Below are 18,193 nucleotides of genomic sequence, written 5' to 3' on the forward strand. Positions count from 1 at the left end.
AGGGTCTATATTGCATGGCTCTCTAAAAAACAAGTTTTTTTAAGCAGTTTTTAATTGAGTTGTAACATCTACATAAATAAATATTAAAAATTTTTATGTTTAGATATTCCCCCTTTTAAAATAGGATTAAATTATAAATGCATAGAAAACAGAAAAACCCCTAAAGAGTATATCTTAAAAGACATTTTTTAAATATGATTTCATATTTAAAATAATTATCAAAACAAAAAAGGCTAACATCTAATTTTTTTAAATACTTTTCCATCTTTTGGGTTTCAGATCCAGGTCTTTTGGGGTTTAATCTTTTTTGATAAAAAAATTATACATTTTTAAATTAATTTTATATAATTTTCCCTTTTAAAACCCAAAAAAAAAGGGGCTATTGTTTCCTTGTATGTTTCATTAAAAATTCTTTTCCCTTTTTTTGAAATTTTTTTAATTATATAATATTTCAGGATGCTAATTGCATGTGTGCCAGAAGCATTATCCTAGCTTCACTAATCTGTATATTGCCAGAGACTGCATGTTGGATGGACAGACCAAAAGCTTATTATCATTCCTTTCTAATAATGGATACAATAATGGGAAAATAAACCCCTCAATCATACATTTGGGATTAAAATTTTGCCTGGCTTCCTGGATGTAGACTCATCAGTTTTTACCATGACCCGGAAAAAAAAATAATGGTCTACCCGAGGGCCCCAAAATGTTTGTTAAACCCTAATAAAAAAGGGTCTTCATATAAATTCTGTAATTATCCCCCTTAAAATTTGATCTCAACAAAAATATGTATTCCTTTAAATTTATAATCTTAAATACTTTTTGCCCTTTTTATATACCTTCAGATTAAATTTCTTTCTGAACCCACATTTAAAAGGGAAGGGGAAAGTTAAAACAAAAAAAGGGGCCCCCAAGGACGGGGACTCTTTAAGAACCCTCTAAAACTGGGAATGGGCCAATTTGGGAAATTTTTTTCAATTAAAAAGGATGGAAAAAGGGTTAAAAAGAAAATCAAAAAAAAATCAAAAAAATTCAAGCTAAAAAAACCCCGTTTCAAAAACTGGAATGGGGACAGGGGAAAAAAAATTACTGTCCAAGGAGCATTTTGGGGAAGGGAAAATTAAAGGAGATGCAAGTAGGGAAAAATATTAATTAAAGGCCCCTATCCAAATTCCCCCAAAATCCAACTCCAAATCATAACTGCTTCTGGATGACTTCAAAGATCTGAAAGAGTAATCATAATGAGGCTGCAACAGAATATGGAGTATTTCTGCTCTAAAGATTGTCTACTCAGCCATCAATCTGACGATGTGCTTACAAGGAGTTGTAGTCAAGGGGGGAGTGCAGATTTTGACTTGAAGTAGACATGTCAAGGCAGTTTCAGGGTAAATGGTGAAGCCTCATCAGCTTTCCTCCTTTTCTGTTTTGACCAACCTAAGCTTTTCTTGGGATCTATTGATAATCCCATAGCCCTCAGAATCAGGAGGAAAAGGCCCTTTACCATCAATTTATATTCCCTGTAAAATAAGGCCCTGTATCCAATAGCTTTACAAAAGGAGCATTTTACATTCAAAGTTTTATACCCACAAGCAAAACAGACCATCTGACCACAGTGAAAGGCTATTTTATATCCACATTTTTGGCACTTAAAACTCTACTCTCCCTTTTCCTCATCTTTCATATTAACACCTGCTAAAACAGTAAATTGACAGCTATGAAGAGGCAACACAAACAGCAAAAGCAGTAATCTAAACTATAAAACACTAAACCAAAAAAAAGAGGTCTTGACTGTAAACATGAGCAGAGGATGCATCTAACCCTTGGGGTCCTTGGTGGTTGTAGAGGCTACACTATAGGGAGAAAGAATGGTCTGCGGAACTAGTAATGGCCACAGCAGTCACCTATATGCAGTTAAGGCACTTGAGCAGCCTGATGTGGTGACAGTTTATTTTATTTTTTTTTGTGACAAAGGTAAAACTGACATTTTGGTCAATAGTTAAGTAGAAAATTATGTTGAATGCCAGAGCAAGCCTCATATATATATATATATATATATATATATATATATATATATATATATATATATATATATATATATATATATATATGTGTGTGTATGTATATGTGTGTATGTATATATGTGTATGTATATATGTGTATGTATATATGTGTATATATATATATATATATATATATATATATATATATATATATATATATATATAAAATGTGTGTGTATGTATATATGTGTGTGTGTATACATATTTTACCAAGGAAAAAGTTGATCAGTTAAATTTACCCTACCATAAAACAATGTGTAAGGTTTCCCCAACAAAAGAAATCTGTGCCCAGGAATGGGAAGTATTAGCCAAACACCAATCTAAGAAAGCCTGCAAGAAGCTCTTTGGCAGGAGGAAAGATCTAAAGGGCTTGGCAAACAAAACTAGACCTTCTTTGGCTCATCTAAAGCTTGGACGGATGGAAGGGTGCCCCCCTGCAACTTTCGAAACTGGACAGCTATTTTATCCTTTTCAGAATACAACCCTAGAGCTACGATTACTGCAGCAGTGATTACAAAGACATCATTAGAGATTACCTACTGTATGTGTAAAAGAATGTGTATTATGGTGAAAATTACTCAAGTCCAGCAATAATTCAATTTCAGGAAGATGCATCACCTCTTTCACAGTGGGAGACTTACCCACTTGCGGAAATCTAGTACTTAAGCCTTTCTTATGAATAGCAAATGCTTCACCTTCACAGTTTCTCCTATTTGGATCTTGTATGAAAATTAAGCAAAAGACCACCATAATGTAATACTTAAAGGCTACATAAGTAACAGCACTATGGAAAATTGATTTCAAAAAATCTTACCACTTCAGCTGCTTAAACGGAATACTGCAAAAATGGAACAAAAGTGTTTACTGATATATTGAAACATCTAACAATTTACCTTCATTTTTGCACACATTTGAGGAGCACATTTCATCTCTCAATGATGGCAGACCGTCCTAAAAAAAAAAAAAAAATAAAATAAGTCCATTTGCCACAATAATAAAAGGAGTTAAATATGTAAACACAAATGTAACTCAACAATATTCTTACCACCAAATTCAACAAAAATAGAAGTTATGTTCTTACCATAACGTTCCATGTTAGTTGTCTTTTTCTCGCCTTCTTCTTGCTGGATGGGTTCGGAGCCGACCTCGGCTCCGACTCGGCCACTCAAAGCTCGACAGTTGGTTCCACCGGCTCGAGGCTCCCCTTATATCCCACAATGCTAGGCGTGAGTTACCTCAGATCTCGTTTGTAAGCTAGGCCCAGCTTATAATAGTAACAGAATAACTATAAACAAAGTCCACCTCTATAAACCAGGGAGAAGAGAAGGGTGACCTACATCCTGATCCAGGAAAATATGCACAGCAGCATATACCTAAAGTAAAGAGGTGGTAGAAAGAGAGGTCACAATCAAAACTCCTCTAGGTCTGTCCAGGCCAGGGGGAAGGAGGGTGGGAGGCGAGAAGACAACTAACATGGAACGTTATGTTAAGAACATAACTTCTATATGTTAAGTTGTCTACCTCGCCTTCATTCTTGCTGGATGGGACCGCGTCCCTAGCACCTTGTCCCGGGTGGCCTAACGGAACAGACTCTTGAGAACAGTGGAACCAAAGTTAGCTCTATGCCTAGAAGCTAAATCCAACTTATAATGAGAAATGAAAGTGTGAGAAGTAGCCCAAGTAGCCGCTGCACAAATGGTGTCAATAGGCAGTCTGTCTTGGAAGGCTATAGAAGTAGCCAAAGCTCTGGTAGAATGGGCTTTAGGTTTGTTAGGCAGCTTTTGGTGTCTAATTTCATAAACAAGGGAAATCAGAGATGTTAGCCATCTAGATAATGATACCTTTGAAACTGAAAGTCCCTTTCTGCCTTCTGCATAAGAGACAAACAGCTGGTCAGATTTTCTGAATCGTTTGGTTCTATCCAAATAGTACCTTAACTGATGATGAACATCTAGCCAATGCAATTTTTGTTCAGACCTGTTAGAATATTCTGGAAAAAACACAGGAAGGTCAATGCTTTGATTTAGGTTAGGCATGAGGCTATCTTAGGTAAAAAAGACGGGTTGGTTCGTAAAGATACCCTGTCCTTATGGAACAACAGATAAGGAGGTCGACAGCTGAGTGCATGAAGTTCTAAAACTCTTCTAGCTGAAGTAATAGCTACCAGAAAGAGTGTCTTCCATGATAGCAATTTTAAAGAACAGGAGGGCTGCAGGTTCGAAAGGGGAAAGAATCAAAGAACTAAGAACTAAATTTAGGTCCCAAGGAGGAGGAAGATTTCTTATAGGAGGTCTGAGTAGAAAAACTCCCTTCAAAAAGGCTTTGCAAAGCTTGTGGGACATTATGGCAGACTCTGAAATGCCCACATGAAAGTTAGAAATAGCTGCCAATTGAACTTTAAGAGTAGAAGGAGATGAACCTGCATGGAAGAGTTCAGCTAGAAAATCAAGGACCATTTGGATGGAAGCAGTGAAAGGATCTATGTCCCTTCCTTGAGCCCAATAGGCGAAACGTTTCCACTTACTCAAATAAATCTTTCGAGTGGAAGATTTATGGGAAGCTATCAAAATATCTCGAACAGAGTGAGATATTTGAGGAAGCCTGGCTAAGGTTGGAATTGGAGGAACCAAGCAGTGAGGTTCAGAGGGAAGGGAGCGATGAAACTGACCCGACTGATGGATCAAAAGATCTGGAACTAGGTCCAGATGCCAAGGTCGCTCCAACAGAAAATGATGTAGAAAGGGGAACCAAACCTGTCGAGGCCAGTAAGGAGCAATGAGGATCAACGAGGCCTTCTGAGCGATAGCTTTCTGTATCACTTGAGAGATTAGTGGGAAGGAGGAAATGCATACAGAAGTCCCGGGGCCAAACTTGGACTACAGCGTCTCTGCTGGGCTGGCCTGGTAAAGGAATAGGGTGAAATAATCTCTGCACTTGCTGTTTTGGGGAGTAGCAAAAAGGTCACAGCAAGGCTGACCCCACTTGAGAAAAATGTCTCTCACAACAGAGTCTTTCAGAGACCACTCGTGAGGCATGAGGATAGCTCTGCTCAACTTGTCCGCGAGTTGTTTGGACTTCCTGGGGATGTGCGATGCTATCAGAAACCTCTGAGAAGTAATCGCCCAATGTCACAGTCTGAGTGCTTCTCGACACAGGGGGTAGGACCTGGTTCCGCCTTGTTTGTTGATATACCACACTACAGACATATTGTCCGTCTGGATTGCTATCGTTCCCAAGGGAAGAGAGTCTTGAAGGGCTTACAACGCTAAAAGCACTGCTCTCATCTCTAGAACATTTATGTGCAAGTGGCATTCGTCTGGTTGCCATGTGCCCTGGACAGTTCTGCCCTGATAATGCCCCCCCCACCCGATCAGGGAGGCGTCCGTTGTCAGAGTAGCAACCGGAGGGGAAGGGATAAAGGGTCTTCCCAATAAGAGCTGAGGGGAAGACATCCACCACAGAAGATGATTTCTGCATGTTTGCATAATCATGGTGTGGGACATCGGAAGTTGCTGGTATGACCATTGCGTGAAGAGCATCCATTGAAGGATTCTCATGTGGAATCTGGCTAATGGAAGCAGAGGTATGACAGCCGCCATAATCCCCAACACTTTCAGAACTAACCTGGCTTTGATTCTGTTACTGCTGAAGAGGAGCGAGACCAGTTTGTGTATGTCTGTTATTTTCTGATCTGTTAGTCTCGCAGACATGTTGACTGTGTCTAGATTTGCACCTATGAAGGTAATAGTACGACAAGGCGACAAAACAGACTTTTCGCAATTTATTGAAATGCCTAAATTTTGACAAATGCAAAAGGTGTAGTCCCTGGCCAATAGAAGAAGATGCTTGGTGGGAGCTGTGAGGAGCCAGTCGTCCAAATATGGAAACACCTGGAATCCTTGACGTCTCAGGTGAGAAGCTACCACTGCCATGCATTTGGTAAACACCGGGGCAGTGGTGAGACCAAAGGGCAGGGCCCTGAATTGAAAATGACTGGTTCCCAGCCTGAAGCGGAGGAATCTTCGGGAGCGTCTGTTCATTTTTATGTGATAGTACGCATCCTGAAGATCTATAGAGCACATCCAGTTTCCCTTTCCCAATAGGGGAAGGATGGACTGCAGCGTGACCATCCGAAATCTTGTTTTCTTGACTGACTTGTTCAAGATACTGAGATCCAAAATTGGTCTCCAGTCCCCTGTTTTCTTTGGAACTAAAAAGAACCTGGAGTAGATTCCGGATCCTTGCTGGTCTGCTGGAACTGGCTGAATTGCTCTTTTTGCAAGCAGCTATGAAATTGCCAAAGCAGTAAGATCCCTAAGTGAGGGTGGAACATCTGGAAGGGAATTATTTGATTGGTTTGGAATGCGAGCGAAGGGAATGGAATAGCCTTGAAATGATGGACTGTACCCATTTGTCTGAGTCAGGGATAGCCAGGCTTCTGGGTACAGTGACAATCTTCCCGACTGCCTCCGAAGGTGGGCAGTCGGGCAACACCTCAGGGATGCTGAAAGGGCTTATCAGAGAAGGCTTCTCGATTGCCCTGGTTCTCTGGACCCCCTGCCTCTAGGGCGGCGTCTACCATTGTTGTTCCCCCCTCTGCCTCTGGCGGGAACCGACTCTGTCGTCAGGCGAAGTCCCTTGAGATTGTTTGCAGAACCACATTTTCCCACTTTTCTGGCCTTTGGGGTAAGGCCTAGAAGGAGTAGAAAACGGACTCCGGCGGCAGAAAGAGTCTTGCCATCTGTCTCGCACCTAGTCAAGGTTTCTTTCACTTGAGGACCAAAAGAGATGATCCATCAAGCGGGAATTAGTGAATGACGTTTTAAAGGGGTCCATAAAGTTGCATAGCCGCATCCAGGCATGCCTGCGTAAGGCCACACCTGTCCCTGCGGCCCTGCTCGCTCCATCAGCCGCATAAGAAAGGAGGCGCATGGAGCAGTTAGCTATGGAGTTCAGGGTAGCCAGCTGAGTGTTCATCTTGTCTTGAAAACCCGCAGCCGTAGGATCCTTCAACATGTCACTCGCTTCTTTGATCAAGTCTCTTTGAAGACGAGTAAAATGGCATAGGTAGTTCAGCGAACGCATAGCAAAGGTCGCCGACGAGAACATCCGCTTCCCGTACCTGTCCATAGACCTAGATTCTTTTTTAGGGGGATGAACAGGCACTGAAGGATCAGCTAGTTCCTTCTTGGTGGCAGCAGCTACCACCATAGCATCCACAGAAACACCTTTTGTGAGAAATTGCTTGTCAGTTGGTGCTGTTATAAATGTGGAAGGTCTCCTGGGGGTAGGGTCCACTGAATCAGGAGCCGTCCAGGCCTTCTTTGCAACCACCTGCATGAGGGGATCAAGGGGGGGGGCACCCAGGAGGTGGAAGGGCGAGAGCCAAACGCCTCAAGATACACAGATTCATCCTCCGAAGGGTTAAGGGCTGGCCAATTTCCCCTCTGTTTCAGGATCTCTAGAATGTCTGTGAAAGAGACATCTTCAGAAAGGGAACGTGGGGAACCCTCGGAATCCTCTAAATCTGTGTCAGAGGTGACAGACTCAGGTGAGTCTATGTGCTTCCTCTTACACTTTCTCTTCCTAGGGGGCTCCCCTGCCAATTCAGGGGAGGCCTCGAAGAGGATGAGATCCCCACGGGGGATTCTTGAGGAGCTGGCTCTCTGCGGTCTGGGATGAGGGAGTGAGTCGACATAACCAAAGGCACCGAAGAGGGAGGGGCGGACGGAGCCGACTGTTGAGTCGAACAAGGTTCCAGCACACTCCGCATGACCTCGAACGCACCCCTGTCTGGCAGAGCCAGAGGTCCCCGCTCAGAGAAGCTGAGAACCTCCCTCGGCACCGACAGAGATGGCTCAGAGGCCGATGTCGGAGCCGAACTCACCAGCGCCGAAGCACCGAGAGGGAGAGGGGGGTCTGACAAGGGTCCGATGCCACTCACCCCCTCGGAGCAGACGAGGGAAGCCCGGCGCCGAGATTCTTCAAAAGAAGAAATCGGAGCAGACGACGGAGCCGAAGACAATTGTATTGGCTCCGGCGCTACCACAGTCTCGGTCCGAGGCGCCCGGCTCAGAGCTCAAAGGAGTCGGAGGAGGAATATTTATTGGAACAAGTTGAGGCATCGACTGATGAGTCGGACTCTGGAGCATTTGGGCCAGTGCCTCGGACTTCAAAAGTCTACTCACTACCCTCTGGAGATCGTGATCTGAGAGCCTCGATGACCTGGAGGAGTGAGATCTGTGGCTCCGTTCAGACAGCAGGGGAGACGCTGGAGCCGAATGAAAGGAGCCAGGGGACGGTGACCTCGATCTCTTTCTAGAGGTCGGCTCCGATGGTCTGATCGGAGCCGACTCAGGAATCTCTAATGCCTCGGCTCCGGCCGGAGCAGAGGAAACCACAGATACTGCAGTCAAAGACTCATCGGCTCCAGCCGGAGCCGATGAAGCAGTAGGCTTCGAAGCCTTAGGCCTCGACTCTGAAGCTGGAGCCGAGGTCTTGGAAGCCTTAGAAGGTTTCCCCGATGACACAGAAAGGGAACCTTCAGGCTTAATCAAACCCCTCAAAATGAGTTTATTTTTTCTCTCCTGCAGGACTCTAGGGCTGAAGCCATGGCATACAGCACAAGAGTCCTGCAGGTGTAAAGGTCCCAGGCAATACACACACGAAGTGTGACCGTCTGTCAGAGACATTTTCTGACAGCACGAGTCACACTTCTTGAAGCCTGAGACCTTTGTATCCTTGGACATACTCAAGGAACCGAAGTGTAATCACACACAGAAAACACACACACACAGATTACATTGATAGGGGTTCAAAGGGAATTTAAACTAAAGGTAAGTTAAGTTAAAACTCCCTAATCAAACACATACACACCCTAAGGATAGGGAAGGAAGGGCCCGAAGGCCTTAGGGAAAGAACTATAAGTTCTTTAGAAAAAAAGGGGGCTGGATAAAAGGTAGAAGGGATAATATCCACTACACTAAGGGGAAAGAAAAATACACTTAAGCTAGCTTAAGTCTAAAGAATTTAAACTAGTCTAACTTTCACTAACCTGGAGCCGGTAGAAAACACACCTCGATAGCTGTAGCGGCAAACGAGATCTGAGGTAACTCACGCCTATATAAGGGGAGCCTCGAGCCGGTGGAACCAACTCTCGAGCTTTTAGAGTGGCCGAGTCGGAGCCGAGGTCGGCTCCGAACCCATCCAGCAAGAATGAAGGCGAGATAGACAACTTAACATCTTGTGTTAAATACAGTCACATGATAATCATCATAACTACAAAGTGCAAGATCATTGCCATGTGGGAATTGCATCACAAGCAGCAATCTGTTTAGACTTCCAGGTGATGCCTACTCACTGCTGCCCTCCTCAGACCATGGATGGAAACAGTAGTACAAAATAAAAGTAAGATGTGTCTCAACACCTTCAATAATACTTCTGTTTTTTTCTTATTCCACTGTTGGTCAAGCTAGCCCCATTAGACTAGCAGCCTCTTTTAGAAGGGGAGATCCATGGTGCTATTTATACTACTCTGGGAAATTTGACCCTCCTGTTTTTTTTTTTAAAATGTCCTGGGACTGTGTACATGTACCTGAGCTACCACCAACTGATGCAGATGGGACAGCTGTTTCTATATTTCGTCTACAGGACAGCACACTCAGGGAGTGCTGCACTGTGGTATATCAACTTAAAAATTGTATCACAGTGGGTACAGAAGCTGCAACTTTCTGCTCTTCCAGTCTACATATATAGGTTTGTGTGCTTATAGAGCACAATAATTAGACTAGAATGGGACTTGCAAGATGCCTGCACGCTGATCAGCTTAATTTCAGCTCCATGTTAAAAAAAAACAAACGAGAAACAGCTACTAATTCTGCCAGCTTTAACAGAATTTGGTTACTAGCTACCAAGTACACTGTGGATGCCAGCAAAGACATTTAGCGAACCTGAAAGAAAAACTAGACGAGGTGAAAACACTGACTGGAAAGAATCCCGTAGCTGTTCAGCAAAAAGCAGTTCAAGCTCCAGCTTTGATACAAGAGAATACTTCCAGTAATTTACAGGAAAATATAAATCAAATGTACTCAGATGGCTAAAAATTAAATACTAAAGGAGTAAATCAACTAAAAAGACTGGGAAAACAGGATGCTTTAACTAGCTATTCCGCTGAACTGAAAACATCAGATGTTTAAAGAATAGGCTGGCTGAGGACAACAATTCGAGAAGTTTAAAACAATGGCAGATTTAGAAGAAAGCACCTAGAAAAACAATTCTGCTGTACTAGAGAAACGGGAAAGAAGACACTATTTATAATTTTATGAAAGCACAAATAAGCAACTCGGCTTGTACTCCATAGCAGGATTACTTAATTTAAAGGGCACATGGAGTGTATACTCCAAACTTGTCCGACAAGAGAAGCAACTCCTGCATCATTATAAAGATGCAATTATACCAGAAGAAAAAGTTGGTGATAAAACTGTGGCAGAAGGGAAGTATTAAAACTTGCAGACAGTAAAGTTTGTGGAAAACAATTACTCACTGTACACCAGGAAGAAAAGAAGCATATTTATCCAGTAATCATGGAATGTGTAGAGACAGGTGGGAGATTAAAGTTGCTGTCCACAGAATATTTTTTTCCTGGAGGATTAAAAACATTTTTTGATGCAGAACATGCTAAGGCAGAATTATCCAACAGAAAGCAAAGCAAAAAGGACTGCTTTGCATTCAACTGACAAAGCTTATAGAGAAACTTGCCAGTGAAATATTTTCCAATGTTCCCAAGGAAAATGTTGGAGAAACAGAAAAAGCAAAGGAGTAAACGAGAAAAATCAGGTGCACCTTGGACTTGAACCATTGGTCTGGTACTGGGAGCTGCAGATGAACAGGAAGAGCAAAAACACTGAAATTAGTTAATAAAATGTGAGATTACAAAGCAATCTTTTTTTTGGCTTTGCAAGAGAAAGTGGTTACGTTTGGATTTTTTTGATTTTGGTAAACTTGTGGATCGACTGTAAAGCATACAGCCCACTGTCACTGTTTAAAATAACACTAAAAAGGGGGAAGTAAACTAGCTGTTTTTAATACTTGTTTAAAATATTTTATGATATAACCTGCATGTTACTTAAAGCAGCTTTGTGTACTAGGTAGTCAGTGGTATTTTAAATGGTGGGTGGAGGAGTCTCAGTGATTTTTCTATGCAATAAAAATATTAAACAAATGCGGCTTTACTTTTAATAACTACCACTTTACAATGTATAAGTAGACAGATTTGACAAAAACAAGTTTTAAGCTAATATGCTGTGATATTTGGCTGCTGGGGTGGGAGTGGTATAAAAGTGCACAGATTATATATGTAGACGAGATGTTTTCTTATTTTTGTATAGGTTAATGTTCAGATTAATACCATTAGCTTACTCTATAAATGTGACCCCCCCCCCAATACTCACCTGTTTAGAAACCCTGCCTCCGTCTCTTTGCCAACTATAAGATGGTCACTACCCCAGTGTCAACTATGTTAGCTATACTCTTTGTTCGTGGTTTCCTTTTAACTGTTTTTATCTAACTGCAAATACCTGTGTATACCTTGCGATAACCTCTTTTCCTCCTATATCTACAAGCTCTCCACCTCTTCTACTTACCTGCTGACTCACTGTGCTCCTTACCGTTTACCTTCTGGCCTGTTCGTTTCTTGTGGTGACTGCTGTTTCCTGGCCCATCCCGCTCCAATTCGCTCCCCTCCCACTGTTTCCTGGCCCACCCCACTCCGTTCGTTCCCCTCCCACCCCCATATCATTTCCTTTATACTCAACCACCTTATCCCTTCTAGCCATAACTCCACCCCTTCCTGTCTGATAAAACAGTCTTAACACCTTACCTTCCCGTACTTATCACTTCATAGTCTAGTCTGCTGCAAATCCTCCCCCTGCCTACACAGCTCTTACCCCCCCCCCCCACAGGTTTTCACGTAAAATTTACTTCAACTCTCCAACAGGTCTAACAACTTACTTTTCCTAGTCCCATATCCACTCCTCACTCCATCCCAATCCTACTTCCCACCTTAGGCCATGGCTATTGCAACCCTCTTTTCCTCTTGCCTCCATTACTTCTCATTCTTGCATCTTATTACTACTCCATGACCACCTGTCCATAGAGATCACAGTAATCCTCATACTAACTGCTTCTCATCTGTGCAGTACTCTATTACAAACTCCTCCTATCTTTTCCATGAACAGCCCCTCTGCCTAAAATCAAAATTCTCCCTCACTCTCTAGCATCTAAAACCAAGACCAAGTATTTGACTTACAACCCACTTAAATTCAAACTTTACCACCTTCATGTAAGCCCTGGTTCTAGCAGGAGACATGCACCCAAATTCCGGGCCTACCACCACACCATGGATAACTCTACCTCTCCCTACTTAAATCTCATCCTCTGCAAACATTCCCTTTTATTCTGAGCGCCTACAGTATTCTAAACAGTTAGTGAAAATCCATGCCTGAACAGCCTTCCACAGCCCTGATGTCATCACCTTAACTGAGACTTGGTTAAAACCCCAAACCTCTGATAAAGACATTCTCCTCCTATTTATAATGCACTCTGCATAGATCAAAAACAAAAGGGGGTGGTGTAGTTATCCTCTACTCCAACCACCTCACCATTACAAGTATTATGAAACCTATCCCATCCTTTTCTCCTGAACTAGTTACAGCTAACCGTAAAATCAATGACCACACTACTATCACAGTAGCATCCATCTATATTCCTCCAGAAGACAACATTCCTCTGCTCGAAAATATTCTCTTATACTTTTCTCAAAACATCTCCAATGAAACTATCCTCCTTGGGGATGTCAACATTAACTGGTTAACTCTCAGTAATCCATACTCTAATACTCAATTTATACGGCTTTACAAAGCTAATCTCCCAACCTACACAAAACTTGCATCTAGTACTCGACTGAGTACTTGTATCTAATCCTTCCAAATATCATAACCCTGAAATCCTACCAAACACCCTGAGAGATCACTCCCCTATATAAGTGCTTAGGTTCACTCCCAACTACTCAAAACCTCCTAGATTTATCACTTGTTGTAAACTCTAACTTCCATCCAGAAACCTTTAATGACCTCCTCTCTAAATTAAACTGGAAATTACTTACCCAACTCCTACTAGAAGCAGTACTAGCTTTCAACTCCACCTTCCTTAGTATTGCAGACTCATTTGATCTCCCTCGCAAAGTTCTAAGTCCACCATACCTCCGTGGCTTTCAAAAGCCACTCATACCCTTACAACTAGAGACAAATTATGGAAAAAAATGGTCACAAACTAAGCTCCCTGCAGCCTTGCAAAAATATAAAGAACTCCGAAATCTGACAAGAAAAAAATATATATATATACTTCGATAACAAACCTCCCACAGCCCTAAAATCCAATACTAAAACATTCTGGAACTCTATTAACCAAATATTACATCACGGTAATCTTAGCTCCCCAATCCATGCCCAGACAAGACATCTGAAGAAGCTGTCACTACCTTCAGTACCTATTTTATCAATTCAGTATCTAAGCTACTGAACCCTAACCAAAACTCCATCTAACATATCCAACTTTTCTGAACCTACTCCTAACTAACTCCTCAAATACCTTCTCCCTCAAATCTGTACCTACTAGCTACATCAAAACTCTACTCTCTAAATTAAAACCCATGCTCAGCATCAGCTGAGAATATTCCTTCCACTTTGCTTCTACTAGCAGCTGACTCTTGCTCTCCCTGCATCTATCCTAATTAAATCACTCCATCTCGGAATCTCTAGTCCCTTCCATCTGGAAACAATGCTACACTCTACCTATACACAAAAGGAGGTAACTCCTCAGACATCTCCAACTTTAGACCTATCACTATCCTCTCCCCTCTCACTAAAGTACTAGAAAAATGTATTCATAAACAAGTTACGCAGTATAGAATACAGGAAAATCTTCTTACACCCACTCAGCATGGCTTCAAACTCAAACATAGCACAACTACAGCTCTATTATCCTTCCTCAACACTGTCTCTATAGCTACGAATGACCATAAACTTATTTCTTGCCTTTTTTTGACCTCTCAAAAGCTTGACACTGTCTCACTCTTCTCCTGCACAAACTGCACAACCTCAACTTCTCCTCATACTGTTGCATGGTTCTCCAGCTACCTCACTAATAGAGCTCAGTGAGATGGCACTCTCCCCTCCTCTCCCTGTAAAATGGGTGTACCTCAAGGGTGCATTCTAGGGCCTTCACTTTTTGATTATCTTTACTAATCAGCTCTATACCTCCTGTCCTCAGTCATCTTTAGTGCAATACGCAGATGACTACAGTCATCACCACAGCCAACTCTCCCTCTAAGCTCTTCTCAGCTACTCAGGAATCTTTTAACTTAGTTGAAACATGGCTCTCCAACAACCAGCTCATCCTTAACCCTAAACAAAGCTGTTACTCTTCCTGTCTAAAAAGTACAATATTAAACCCTCCTTATCATACAGTCCTTTAACACTCCTATTCAAGAAGAATCCAGCACCAAGCTCTTAGATGTAATCAGAGACGATAAGCTTAAACTTGACTTGCATGTTTATCAAAGACTCATACAAAACTAGGGCTCCTTTACTATAACAAAAAATTCCTCATCTCTGAAGCCAAGATCACTTACCTACCTTCTAACCACTGTGATGTACAATTCTCAAATTCCCACATATCTTAACTTACCACTCCTGACCAGTCAAATCTACCTACAAGGTAGCTAGATTTGCTGCCCAACAAACCTACAAATCCTAACTCTTTCTCTAAAACACCTAAACTGGTTTGAATAACCCCACCAGCTTCTACTCTCTCAGCTCCAGATAATCCATTCTATCCTACACCAGCCTTCCTACTAACCAGCACTATCTCCTCTTATCTCCCATTATTCTCCCCCAGACCTCTCCAAAGCTCTAAGAACTACTACAAATCTACAAACTCAAGTCTAAATTTGGACGCAACATGTACAGCCATCACCCCACTATTGCCTGGAATAGGCTCCCACTAGAAATGAGGACCATTACACATTCTAAACAATCTAAGACAGCCACCAAAGAGCACTGTAAAAGTCACTGGCCCTGCCACTGCACTCTCTCCATTAACATCCCCTACTTCCCATACCTTAAACTACTTTCTGCCCTTAACTCGCTCTTCACACTAGGTTCTTTAATCTTCCTTTAATACTCTTTCAACAGTCTTCTAAAATCTATAAGGCAAATCACCTCAGAGAAACATTCTATTGTAACTGTCTTGCCTTCATGCAACTACATAAGTGAGCTTAACCACTTACCCCAAAAATTATATTAATCTTAATGAAGTTTCTTTTTACACATCTTGAAATAGTTATACTCCTGAATATTGACACTGTATAACATTGTATTACTACTTAATGCCTTGTAATAATCCTGTAAAACTGCTGTTTAAAGCTAATTTATAATGAAAATTGTACATGATGGAGCTTTTCTCCCCAGGCCTCCGCTGAAAAAGGGTTCTTCAGCTCAGCCGGAAAATCCTGGTCAACAAATGTAAAATAAAATAAATAAAAACCTGCTTCTGTAAGGAAGGAGGTTTGAAATAATAAAAACCACGAGAAGATCCAAGTTTCTTGCATATGCATTACTAGCTTGTTTTTCTCCATTATCAAATATTCAGTAGCAGTCATAGCAGTTATATATTCTGTTCCAAGTGAAAATGACGAGGATTCCTTCCTACATCTGCAAGGTTAGCATTTTTTCTCTTCACATTGCAATATTTCTATAAAGGCACACATACATACATGCATAAATATACATATACATACACACGTACATAAACAAATGCCATTCTGTGTGATTTTATTTCATTTTATATTTTTATAACAGACTAATTTTATACGTATTCACAATTTAAGTACGAGACATTTCATGGGACTTAATAGTTCTGTTATTGGCGTATTTGTGTAATTACATAATGCTACTGGTTAAGGCAAGTTATCTTCCAAAAATAGTGCACCTGGACTTTATGTAACTTGAGTTTAAAGTACATTTACATATGTTACAAAGATATTTTAAGTTTAATTTTGCTACTTCATGATGCTTACTTAAGTGCTGTTAGACATGTCTCACTACCAGTAGCCACGTATTTCACATTGACTTTGTACATTTTATTGGTTGATTTGTGAAACTACTATACGCTATTGGCTGACTGCTACGTAACACTTTACAGTTTTATGACTCTAATTTACCTTTTATATGGATGGAATTTTTAGGATTGCATTTATCTGAAGTTCTTACCACTTAATAAAAGAATGAAAACACTAAGTATCTGTTCTGCTTTTGTTACGGTGATGCACACAAGTTTGCCAAGTCTTCATACAGTGCTGCTTTTCAATTTAAGTTTTTGTATTACTCTGAAACTTCACCATGGCAGAAAGGTCACAAGCAGAACCTGACTAGCAGCCATTCTCGAGCAAACTGGACTCCTATGCTCATCCCAGCGGAGTGTTTATCTACTCACTCTTCCTTAAGAGTTAATGGCGATGCTTAGGAATGTGGAAGACTTCTCTAGTAGGAGAGCACGTACCTATTTCAATTATTCATAAAAATAATACACGTTTGTCATCTCAACAGCATCAGAACCACTCCAACCAAATTGCAGGCAACCAAAGTGGGGCAAATCAGGCTGCAGCCATATCCATTCAGCCTGCAAACATAACACCTTCAACAGCATTGCTGGATTTGCTTGCTACTGATGTCAAGGCTAATCTTTTCTTGAAACGAATGCAGGACGACAAAGTGAGCCACAAACGGATAGTAATTGTAGAGAAGCATATTAATTGCAAATCACTGCTTTTTGATTTGTAGAGGAAATTGTCTGCATTTAAGAGCCTGGAATATGACATTTGTCATTTTGTTTACAGAAAGACATTTTGCCACATGGTCTGCAGTTTTATAAGTTTCCTAATCGTACAGAGATTCCCTTCTTTATAATGACCTTGTTTCCATTTACAATGAGGCAGGCTTAAAGGTGGTACAGACTTTACAGTCTTATCACTCAGATGGACAGTGTGAAAACTGAAATTGCGAGTTTTCATGAGCGGATTCTTAAACACACGGTATTGCTTCATTTTGTGCACATTATGCATGGTATTCAACCTAGAATTACACACCATGCAAATACTCTAGTACACAGGAAAAAGCATAAGGTGCAGAGGGATCTTTTACAGTAACGGAAACAAGCATATCTACTTAAGAATGAAGAGACTGAGGTTTGCTTTTAGGTCTTACCCACAAGAATTACAATTTGATAATACACAGGTGCAGACCTCCAGTGCTCAAAGAAATGACGATTCCTGTTCAACACCTAGCTAATACTATTTCCCCCAATCAAGGAAATATGCCTAGTGTTCCTCGTTTCCAACAAATTGATGACACTTGAGAGCTCCAACACTGACAATAGCCCTAGTTTACCACAACCCTCCTCAGCTTACAGGGTCAAAGGACAGTTGGAGAGAAGGAAAGCAGAGGGGGAACACGTTCGAACTACAGGAACAGGCACGAGCAGTGTTCCAAATACACCCAGAAAGTACAGTTTTGTACCTACCATAAATGTAGATGTCCGAACAGGATAGCATCTGCAGTCCTTACAAATGGGTTGTCCTGTCAGGCAGCCCTTCGGTCGGCCGGATTCCAAAGTCTGGGTCTGGCCTCGGCTGGTGTCGCACTTCACCCGACGTCATAGCTGCAGTTCTTCGGGTATAAAGGCATCAGCCGACGCCATTTTCCTCAGTGTTTCTTGCCCCAGATGCCAGTTGCCCTCTTGGATAGCTAAATTTTTGGATAAATGCCATTGTTTCCAAAAAATAGAAGGCAAACATAAAAGATAAGCATGTATGTACATATATACAAACAAATACACCATAAGAGACCCCCCCCCCAGCTAGCCATTAGGTGGGCAAATACCCTAGGAATACCACAGAGGGGAAGGAGGGTGGGTAATCCTGACTGCAGATGCTATCCTGTTCGGACATCTACATTTATGGTAGGTACAAAACTGTACTATGTCCTTCAAGGATGCATCTGCAGTCCTTACAAATGGGT

General features: G+C 41.5%; 1 protein-coding gene across 1 annotated transcript in view; it reads right to left on the reverse strand.

Annotated features, from left to right (window-relative positions):
• Window positions 1-18,193, reverse strand: part of LOC122788732 — a 1,291,644-nt gene that overhangs the window by 669,762 nt on the left and 603,689 nt on the right. Inside the window, exon 4 of the mRNA XM_044055624.1 lies at window positions 2,954-3,011. Within this exon, the coding sequence (XP_043911559.1) occupies window positions 2,954-3,011 (58 nt within the window). The remainder of the gene's footprint in view (window positions 1-2,953; window positions 3,012-18,193) is intronic.

Source organism: Protopterus annectens, chromosome 14.part0, assembly GCF_019279795.1.
Source record: "Protopterus annectens isolate FY-2018-M chromosome 14.part0, PAN1.0, whole genome shotgun sequence".
NCBI lineage: Eukaryota > Metazoa > Chordata > Ceratodontiformes > Protopteridae > Protopterus > Protopterus annectens.